At 27.6% G+C, this 12,071-nt stretch overlaps 1 protein-coding gene across 1 annotated transcript in view; it reads right to left on the bottom strand.

The window, feature by feature from the left end:
- Positions 1-12,071, bottom strand: part of LOC136086213 (syntaxin-1A-like) — a 92,181-nt gene that overhangs the window by 66,005 nt on the left and 14,105 nt on the right. The window contains exons 2-4 of the mRNA XM_065808497.1: positions 11,940-12,029; positions 11,277-11,447; positions 2,930-3,074 (exon numbers count right to left, since the gene is read on the bottom strand). Coding sequence (XP_065664569.1) covers positions 2,930-3,074; positions 11,277-11,447; positions 11,940-12,029 — 406 coding nt within the window. The remainder of the gene's footprint in view (positions 1-2,929; positions 3,075-11,276; positions 11,448-11,939; positions 12,030-12,071) is intronic.

The following is a 12,071-nucleotide window of genomic DNA, read 5'->3' as shown; positions in this document are numbered from 1 at the left end:
CCAAATCATCACTTTTGTAGGGTGCTTCACAGTCTGAACAACACAGTCAGGGTGAAATTTTTCTCAGTGACGACAACGCACAAACTGAGCTTTGTTCTGCAAAATTTCAAATGTGTTTTCATCACTGAAGCAGACCTGTCAAAAATAGCAACAAAAAACACTTGTGCTGGTCTTCTGTCATCATAGAAAAAGGTTAAATGCATTATTTGTGAAGAAATTGTAAAGAAATTGTAACAACTTACCAATCTCCAGAAGTCCAGATCTTTATCACGGAACTGTTTGGCCCACGTCAGACGCTTTGCTTTTATTGCAGGTATTAACTAGGGCTTCCTGGCAGGGCGGCAGGCCTTAAAATCTAAATCTATTAATTTTCTTCGAACAGTGCGTTCAGAAACATTCACATTAACACATTGGAGTTGCAATCTTATCAGTTTTGTGATAGCAAATCTGTTTGCAAGGAAAATTTTCTTTAAAGATTTTTCTGCCCGTTGGAGTGAAAATAGGCTTTCTGCCACATTTTTTAGTTGAAATTATTTTCTTTTAAAGTAAATTGGTTCAATACTTCATTGGAAAACCGTTAAAAAAGTATTTAAGCATTATAGCATTCCTTAGCATTGATTACTGCCGTTAAAAAAGTATTTAAGCAGTATTGCATTCCTTAGCATTGATTACTGCCGTTAAAAAAGTATTTAAGCATTATAGCATTCCTTAGCATTGAATACTGCTTAACAGTGACAAAGCATTGAGTCCAGAAGTTTGATAACCACATCAGTGTCCATTTTTTCATATTATTGCTTCAGAACTTTGAATAAACCAGATTTGCTTGTATGTTTTTGACTAGAAACTTATCGATTATGGTATTCACATAGGTGCTCATCAGCAAACTTCATGTGTGCTTTTCGATTCTTTATAGAAATAAAAGGTGTTGTATTTCTTTGATACCATTATCAGACATTTCCATATTGGTTTGCAGACATCAAACAGCGCTTGGCTGTGACAAAACTACATTGAAATTTTTTTCATTTTAACGTTTAGTAAAACAGCATACTTGAATGGATCAATTTTTTAGACGCAAATTAAATTTCATCTTCTCTTTCAGATGAAATTCGTGGCATTCCTGACCTTTGAGACATTCAATTGTTGTCCTTATTTCTTTTACTTATAACCACAACAGTCGATTTTCCAATTTCAAGTATACAATTTAATTTAAACAAACTTTACAATTTAATTTAAACAAACTTTTTTTATTTAAAAAACTTTATATTTAAATTCTTAGGCTTTTATTTTGTAAAAATTAAATAAAAGCCTTTAAAAGAATTGTAATTTTAAACTTTAATCTACCTATACTTTTGATGTGTGTATTTCAATAGAATAACTTTAAGAGTTGCTTATCTTTCAAAAATTCCTTTTTTTTTTATTTAAAAAAACTATTAAGGTTGCTTACATTTACAAAATTCATTTGTTTTTCATTTAAAATAACTTTTAAGGTTGCTTACATTTACAAAATTCATTTGTTTTTCATTTAAAATAACTTTTAAGGTTGCTTACATTTACAAAATTCATTTGTTTTTCATTTAAAATAACTTTTAAGGTTGCTTACATTTACAAAATTCATTTGTTTTTCATTTAAAATAACTTTTAAGGTTGCTTACATTTACAAAATTCATTTGTTTTTCATTTAAAATAACTTTTAAGGTTGCTTACATTTACAAAATTCATTTGTTTTTCATTTAAAATAACTTTTAAGGTTGCTTACATTTCCAAAATTCATTTGTTTTTTCCATTTAAAATTACTTTTAAGGTTGCTAACATTTCCAAAACTCATTTATTTTTCATATAAAATAAATTTTTAGAAATTTTGAGAGAAAGAACTTTTTATTTAAAACTTTTTATTAAACCAAAAATTCGAATTTAACATATAGCGTATGAATAAAATATCCAACAATTTTATGATTGTTTTTTTTAACTCTAATTTTTTTACTTGGAGAGTTATTATGTAGCTTTTAAGCATTTAACAATTTATTGTTACATCAAAATACTCTAAATTATAAGTAATATAAAATTAAAAACTTAAATAAAAATTCTTCAAGCACGAAAAGCTACTATATATATATCAAAAATATGTTGTAAAGTATTCAGCTTTATTAAGGTGTAATATACAATTTATATGCTTTGTTAGACAAAAAAAAAGCCGGAGCATCATCTTCTTTTTACAGATGTCAAAAAGATACTAAAGACACTTGATTGCTCTTTCTGGACACTGATTTGTTCTAGGAAATTCCAGTCTCGATGGTTCCAAATTCCAAAACTTTTTCACTGAGTTTAATGCTTTTTCATGACTGTGCAAGCTGCTACAAGGCTTCCAATAATCCTCTGCATTGTACATTTAGTCAATAAACCAATGGTTTGCCTATCTCTAAGAGATTGATCTACAAATGTAGTGAGTCTCTTCTCTCTGCTAGAAGAGCAAATGCCAAAAGAGCCAGTATTGTCCATCTTGCATTATTTAATTTAGTTATTTTCTGAAACTTTACTTTAGGAAATACTCCAGATTTTTCAAAATGTGGAATACCCGAAATCTAAAATAGAAATTTCATACCATCACGCCATCCTGCTGTTTCAGAAATCAATTCTTAGCATTCTTGTAATCCTTCTTGAGTTGCTCGCATTTCCTAACAAGTTCCAGGATAAACGGATATTCAATATTGGGCGACATGTTTCCTCCAAGTTCTTCATTCATAACTATGTGAAAGACTCGGTCAAGAACATGATGTTGACAATCAATAAAGTGCGGTTTTTCCACTTTCTTTTCAGTAAAACCTTTTTACTGACTGACAATCCCATTCCTTTCACTGTCCGCTACAATTATCTTAACAATTCCATAAATTGTATTCATCAATATTAGCTGTTATCCCTTTAACAATAGTACCTGCTTTACAGACAGGTAGATCAAGTGCTTGTAACTTAACTTCCCTTTGTTTATTCTTTAATACTAACACTTGATATTCTTGTCGACTAATACATTTACATTCAAAGTGCAGTGACAAGCTTTCTGAATGTAGTGTTATCGATTTCTAAAAGTTTAACAACTTCTTTAATGGATGATCTAAATATACAAGACTGTGTAGATGTCTGGATGTCAATCTTATCTTGAGATAACTGCCAACAAATGGTTGCTAGTTGAGTCTTGAGACATTTGATATTCTGCCTCAGACTCAGATTTGGAAGTTGACGTTGTTGCTGTTACCAATTTTATTGTTAAAGTAGGATTCAAGGACATTTTCCTACTTTTAGATGGGTGGATAGTTTTTGAACTAGCAACCTTTCCAGTAATATACCCAACTTGCTCTTTGCTTTCAATCAGAAGATTATACAATCTTTTGTCCTCACTGCAGAGCCATTCACCATATTTTTGTGATTTCAAAAACTTTATTCGATGGATTGTATTTTCTTTGTTTTACACATTCATCATAGGTCTTCAATAATTGATCCAATTTTGCCAGTACAACTCAAATTGCTAAGTGTGTTTATTTTATTTTGCCATAAACTTGCTACTTCTTTCTCAATTTGCATAATGTGTTCTTGTCTTCCTTTGATGGATCTCCCAGGAACAGATAGCAACAAACGATTTGGACTTTGAATTGTATCCTGCTGTTATCTTCTAGTCATTGTTCTTCTAGTGGAACAGTTCTTTTTATACTATGTCACTCATAAAATAGTACAAGATTCTTTATCCAGATCATCTTGTTTCTTTCATTAGTGGAAGCACTTTTCTTATAGAACATCATGATTGAAGATAAAATTTGAATATATATTTTTCTGAAAGGCAATAATAATAATAAATATAAGTCCTACTGTACTTTTACATTATTTGACTGCCATCTGGCAAATACAGATTCATATGTAGTTATTAGTATTGCTCAATTAGACAGCTTAACAACCCTCGGAATTAGGGTCAGCATTCGGCAATGCCGACCTAACTGTCAAGCTAGAAGTGTTTGAGGTCGGCTTAAAATCGCCGACCTCATTTCTATGCTTTATGATCAAACCTTTGTTTTACACTTTTTCTGCCAACCTGATGCCGACTTTACATAGATTAAGGTTGGGAAATTATTGCTGACCTTATCTTTCTTAATTCCGAGGGCTGGCTTAAACAGTCAGGGTGTTAGCCAGCCTGATGGCACCGCGTATAACGCGATTTCCCACTTGGTTTAAAATTCTTAAAGGTTCTTAAGATCGTGGTAAAAAAAAATTAAATCAGTTTCAGATTTAAAGTGTTGCGCTAGACGAGTAAAAAACACAATTAGTATGCAATTAGCACGACAAGGAAATGAATTAAGTTAATGAAGTAAGAATTAAGATCAATTTTTTAATGTGAAAAAACATGTCATCATTAACAAGCAAGATCATTCATTCAAAAGTTGAAAAAAAAATTATTTTTAATTTTTAATTGACGTCAGTTATTCTCTAGTTAAAATTGTTCAATATGTTTAATAAATTATTTTATTAATTTATTTTTATTATTCAAAAAATCTTTATTTACATTCTTGCTGTTTATCTTAAGTTAGAAAAGTTACAAATAAAATTTGCATATTAATAAATATTATAATTTAAAATAAGTTAATAACGTTTTTATATTTAAAGATTTATTAATAATTTCGTTAAAATAAGTTAGCTGGTAAAGTAAACCGAAAATAACAACAAAAAAACCAAATATATTTGCGTAAAACATAAACGAAGTTAATTAAATAATATTATAATATTATTAATTATTAACAATATTTACAATAATTACAAAAATTATTTTTTTTTTTAAATTTACCAATACAAAATTTTCGTAGATATTTAATGTATATCTGTAAATTGAAAAAAAAAAAATTAGTTTTTGTATTTAAATATATTTTTTTACTTAAATACCTAATTTACGAGATATTTAAATGTGCCGATTAAATTTATTTGATGCCCTCATTTTAAAATACTATAGCGTCTTTATGATATTTTGTTGACTACGACATATTTCCGCTAAATGATCAGGTCTGTGAATCATGAAAAGACGAAAAAAATAAAATGATAAATTTTGCGTTATCATAAAATATAAATGTTTGAAGCGAAAAAACCCAGACTGTAGATTCTTTTTTTTTTTTTAAATCTTTTTAAAATCCTAATCGCTTGTCCAAATTCAAATAAGATTTTAAATAAACACAATTTTTAGGTAAAATGAACTTCAAAAATTAAAAATTTGATTTGTTACGATCGTTTATTGGCGCTTGTTCTTAATTCTTAACACGATTTTTAGGTAAAATGAAATTCAAAAATTAAAAATTTGATTTGTTACGATCGTTTATTGGCGCTTGTTCTTAATTGCAAGTTCTTTTTTGGTCGGAATTCTTGTAGTTTTTGTAAAAATTGATAAAAATATTGTATTTTGACAACTATATAAAGCTAATATAGGTCAGAAACAATTAGAATCTATAGAAAATTAAGGCACTTTTTCAAAAGATTTTTAACTAAATTTAGTTAACGCCGATGAACGAAAGTGATCTAAAGACTCCGAAATGCTATTCTTTAAATTCATTATTATGGGTAGTAAAAAGGATTAGAAAATTATATAAAAAAGAGAAAGGTTTCTTTAAATATTAAAAAAACCTGAAGCGAAAAAACATATAACATCTAAAGCTTTTGTTTGGACATAATACGCTTATAAAATCATGCTAATTTCAAATAAATAAGTTCGAATAATTTGTAAATCGCCTTAACTACACCGAGTATTTAAATTAAAGTAGCATTATATTTGACGGAAATTGGCGAGCCAACCAAGTTTTTCAATTAAAAGTTATTAAAATTTCGGAAACTTTAATTTAACTTTCATTTAACAGCTATCGATTTAATAAGTTTTTAAGTTTTGAATGTATCTATGATAAAAATTGTAATATAAAATATGATGAACAATAATACGATTACCTATGTAAGAAAGTTAAGAAAATTTTTTTAAGTACTTTAAAATTTTTAGTTTTAAAATGCTAAAGTATTTAAAAACTGAAACATTCAAAATCTTTCCATATAATTAGGGTTGCCAACGTCTGGATTTTACGAAAATTAAAATTTTACAGATTTTAAAAACCTGTAATAATTTTTTTTTAGTGTTTTCCTTCGTAAAAGCCGTAAATTTCTGGCATTCCTACGTATAACGTATAGTGTTTTTTATCGACAGCCGTTAATTAAAAAAATTGTTTTAGCAAGTTAAAAAGTTACAAGAGGATCTTGAAAATCGTCAAAAATGTTTTGTTAAAAATTAAATACTATTTAGCATTTTTTTTACATTTATAATTTAAAAATGAAAATAAAAATAACAGAAGACAATATATGTAACTAATCGTTTAAACCTTTTACAACTGTATTTAAAAGCGATGTACGCAATTAAAATAGATAAAGTTTCAATGAATAAATTTATTAATTCATTCATAAAACAAATTGCAAACAATTGTCTTTGTTCTTGTTTTCTCTCTACAATATTAAACAAAGGAGATAAGCGATTTAAAAATAAAAACTGACGAATAACGCTCAAAATGAAACAAGTTGAATAATTAGAATTAAACATTTATAAAATATAAAAATATTCCTGAAAAATATAATAGAAAAATATTCCTATGAATAACCCAGCAAAAATAGAAAATTTTAATTGAAACCTAATTGTTTCTAAAAAATTGTATCTACTTTTTTAAATGTCAGAATGTAATGACCTTTTTTTTTTTTTGGCGGCACCTAAATTCCCAATTTCGCTAAAACGCTGTATAAATTGTTTTTCCTGGCTAACACCCTGACAGTCTGTATCTTATTAATTTCCATATTCTTCGAATATTTCAGAGATTCCTAAAAACATCCAGAACAATCTAGAAAATTCTTTAAAGTTCTATAAGATTCAAGAATATTTGAGTCATAATGCTACTGCCTGCAAATAATAATTATAGACCATTTATATACCAAAGCTTTATGTAAACAAACAAGCAGGAATGGACAAAATATGTTCCTGCCCTCTCAATAAATATGAGGGCAACTGAGTACTACCACTAAAATAGTGTACCAAAAGTTGCTTGACCAAGAATGTTTCCCATCAACATAACTCTATTGTTCAAAAATAGTAGCACTCTTGAGGCTGCAAATTACAGGCCAATTTGGCTAAAATCAGTACTGTGCAAAATAATAGAAAAGCCAATTATAGAAAAAATAATAACTTTCCTGAATGGAATATATAACAATTTACACATGCTTCCGAAAATGCATCTAAAGCTAATAACATTTTAGGATTGATAAAAAATTCCTTTTTCAGAAGAGACAGCAAACTATGGAAGAAATTATACACAGTTTATATCTGACTGTATTGAGAATTTGCAACTCCTGCGTTTAGTAATTATTCAAAATCAGCAGTAAAACGTATTCAGAAAAAAGATAAAAAAATAGCTCACAGTCTAAAACAATTCCACTATAAAGAATCCTTGCACCTTTTTAATCTAGAACTTTAACAGCCTGAAGAACGCGTTTTGATTGCATTCAATATTTTAAAATTGAAAATATAATTAATAGAGTAAACTGGCATGTTGAACCATTGACAGCAGAACCCAAGTACAGTCAGCATAAACGCTTACGCCAAGAAAAAACTGATAATTGAAAAATACCTCACAACTTTTTCACTGATAAAGTAGTAAATCCTTGGAACAACCTTCTTAATGATGTTTTCTACAAACTTTGGCAAATCTTTTTAGAATCCATTATAATAGGTTTTTAGATAAAACAACTTAACTATTACATAAAAAGTACAATGCAATTACTTGCATACATTGAGAATAGCGGGGCTTGTATTCATTCATGCTCTACTCCAGAAGATCTCCTTGCAGTTTAATATATACTATGCTTTACTTTACTCTCTCTCTCTCTCTATATATATATATATATATATATATATATATATATATATATATATATATATATATATATATATATATATATATATATATATATATATATATATACAGTCATGGACAAAAGTTTGCGACCACTGCAATTTTCGCATATTTTTTAATGTATTCTACTCTGAATTGCTTTTGGGCTACTTTAGTGTTACAATTTTGTACCAATTTGTGCTAATTGTCAATTAGAGTCTAAAATTGATGTTTACATGTTTATTTTCAGATATAACTGAAATATTTTGGAACATTTTATATTACGAAGACCTTATTTGAAGCAGTACAAGTTAAAATGGTACGCGGTAAAAAACTGACATCTGAAAAGCAAGCTCAGGTTGTTATTTTGTACAAAGAGATTTCTATAAGACAGATAGCCAAAAAGCTCGGTATTTCACATTCCACTGTTGTAGCTACTGTAAAGAAAAATCAAGAGCTGAAAAGTTTTAAGTCCCGTTCACGCGCTGGGCGCCCGAAGGTTACAAGCAACCGTATGGATAATGCTATAATAAAGGCAGCAAAAAAATCACCAAGAGCATCCTTAAGTGCCATTAGAGGCAAACTGCCTGGATCACCATCCAAGAAACCATACAGTCGGACAATACGCAGACGATTATTTGATGCAGGCTTGAAATCTTACCGACCAGCACGGAAGCCGAAGCTTTCACCAAAGAATATTTGCGATCGCATAGTATTTTGTCAGAAGTACAGGCAGTGGACACCAGCCCAGTGGAAACAAGTGATGTTTTCAGATGAGACAACATTTACGCAATTCTACTCATTTTGTAGAAATGTCAGACGCCCACCAAATCAGAGGCATAATCCAAAGTACGCTATACTAACAGTCAAACAGGCTCCAAAAGTTATGGTTTGGGGAGCAGTCTCTGGTAGCGGTCGTGCCAGCATTCGGATTATGCCTAAAAATACAACGATCAATGGTGCTGTTTACTTGAGTATACTGAAGGATAAGCTGCCACCATTTGTACCAATACATGGCATCACTCATTTCCAGCATGATGGTGCATCTTGTCATGGTACCAAGGCTGTTAAGGACTGGCTGCGTTCTGAAAAATCCCGCTACTGGAACCTTGGCCAGGCAACAGTCCAGATCTCAATATTATTGAAACTGGGTTTGGACTGTAATGAAGCAGAAGATTGCTGCACATAGCCCAAGTTCTGAAGATGACCTCATCAACTGGATTAAACGCGTGTGGGTGCAGGAGATTACGCCGGACTATTGCAAGAAACTGTGTGAATCGATGCCAGGACGTATTGAAAATATTCTCAAAAATAAAGGATTTCATTGTAAATACTAAAATATGAATAGACATGCTGTTTAACCTGTATAGTGTGAATAAACATTGGAAATGTAGGTACTGATTTATAAATTACTACTTGTTTTTCTAAATTTTGAGTGTTTTTTGTAAAAAATTGCAGTCTAGATTACAAAAGAATAAAGTGATTCGGCTTTTGTTTTGATTTCTTTCATTATTCTCCATATTTTTTCAGTTTCATGATTAGTTTCTCCTGTTTAAACTTTCTCCCATTTTGTTCAATCATTATTGGGTTGAGTAAAATTTGCAAATTTGCAATTACCTTTAATTTTTTTAATTTTTTTTTCTCTTTTAAAACTACAAAAAAAAAGGGCAGAAAAACAATACATGCACTTTCTTACATTTCATTATTTAAGCAACACATTGTTATCTTGAAAGTTACTAAAACAAACAGTTTAATACCATATTTATTGAATTCTATTTTAGTATATTATTATATGGTTGTTTTATTAGAACAACTAATATATATTATACTTTTTTTTATTTGAGTTATTATACTTTAATTTTACCTACAAATAAGGGTGAGATGATCGCAACACTAATATTGCAAAAATGATTATCACAAAAGCAAAATTATTCTACTAAAAACTATTGCAATTCCAAAGTACTTAGAATCAATATCAAAAAAACGCAATGTGATATGATGCAAAGTTTCATTTTTTAAGATAGAGAATTAAGACTAACTATAATTCAACTTTTAATAGTATCTATTAAACAGTCTTGAGTTATTGTGCGACAACATGTGTTAAAAATACTTTTCTGTTGGTTTTTGTGAAAATGTATAATATTTCATCATGTTTTTGCCATTGATCATTTTTATCTTATATCTAATGCTTACTCAACTTATTATCAACTGCTGAAAAGAAGTAATGATGAATACTACATAGAATAAAAAAAATTTCCAAGTTAAATAAAAATATTTGTTCATATCCTCTAATTTTTTACCTTTCTTTAAATCTTTCCCACTCACAAAAAGTGGTGTTTTGTTTATTTTTTTTAAAAAAAAAAAAACACAACAACAGTTTATTATAATGATAAATCAAGAATAAATCTTAAACCACTCCAGAAGATAAGTGCCAGATAAGAAGTTGCTAATATACTATGGTGGGCACATCTCATAACAAGCTCAAAGAACATGCTTCAGGTGTTTAATTGAAATGTTGGTGAATAATAATTGTACGCCTTACTTGTCACGTAGATAAATATGTTGAAAGTCACACATTATTATATATATATATATATATATATATATATATATATATATATATATATATATATATATATATATATATATATATATATATATACATATATATATATATATATATATATATATATATATATATATATATATATATATATATATATATATATATATATATATATATATATATATATATATGTTTTATATGATTGCTGTTTAATGACTATTTTTATGACTATTAAAATTAAAAGTATTATTGTAGAAATTTAACTTTGTACATATATATATATATATATATATATATATATATATATATATATATATATATATATAATTTTTTTTTGTTATTCGTTTTTATGTTAGCTATATTTTGTTTTTATTCTTTTTATAAGAAGTTAGAGGTTGGGATTTTTAAAGAATTTTTCTTACAATTAAACTTGGGTGTTCATAAATGTTGATGTGACTTCTTGATTTGGCATCAAACTACAAAACATTAGCAAATTCAAGAACTCTTACATTGATATAAAAGTACAAGAAAACTATAAAAAAATATATTACATCAAGTCTTTTCTTGTGAAAAGTTTATAAATTATTTAATCATTGATATATATAAATATATATATATATATATATATATATATATATATATATATATATATATATATATATATATATATCCCAACCTCTAACTTCTTAAAAAAAAAAAAATAAAAAAAAAATATAGCTAACATAAAAATGAATAACAAAAAAAAATTACTTTTATTATTAACAATAATTTACTTTTAAGATTTTAATTCTATTAGCGTTCTGTTGTATTTCTGCCATTAATTGCTCCATTTCTTCTTTAACCCTCTCTTCTGGTTGGGGAGCAGATAAGATTGCGCTATGCTTTTTTTTTAATTCTTGAACATTCTCTTGAATGCTACGTATATTCTTTTGTATATCATTTGTCTACCAATTAAAAAAAACAAAAAAACAACATAATTTATCATTACAAAAATATATAAAACAAATAACAAACTAAAACATGTATGCTAGATAAACACATACTATTTTAAATGTAATTTATTTTAATGTAATGTTAAATAAAGTGTATTTTAATTATAATAGATAATGCTGGAAAAATAAATGTAAATTGATTATTTATAATTACCATTATTATGCAAGAAAGCAAACATAATGCAGAGTATCAGAACAAATTACACTAAAATACGTTTTTAAATTCAAAAGAATATGGCATCTACAAAACTCAAAAATGGGTTAAAAAAATTTTTGGAATATAAAAAACAATACTAATGAACTACATGGATACATTTAATCAACAAAATTAAAAATAGCAATACTAAGTAACCAATAAAACAGACTAGTTAAATATAAATATGGTCAAAGGTTTGCAACTACTTAGAAATAGTTGAAAGATTTTAAACTATGATAAAACTTTACTTTTTTAAAGAAATCATCCATAAACTCTTTTTGAGGTTCTTCCATATCCAGTTTTGTTTCTTCATATTCAGGAGGAAGATCTTGCTGCAACTGTAAAAAAATTAATGAAACATTTTCTGATAAAGCCAAACA

This window comes from Hydra vulgaris, chromosome 10 (genome assembly GCF_038396675.1).
Source record: "Hydra vulgaris chromosome 10, alternate assembly HydraT2T_AEP".
In the NCBI taxonomy this organism is placed as follows: Eukaryota; Metazoa; Cnidaria; class Hydrozoa; order Anthoathecata; family Hydridae; genus Hydra; species Hydra vulgaris.
Note: the sequence above shows the minus strand (reverse complement) of the source record. Positions and strands in the feature narration are given on the sequence as shown.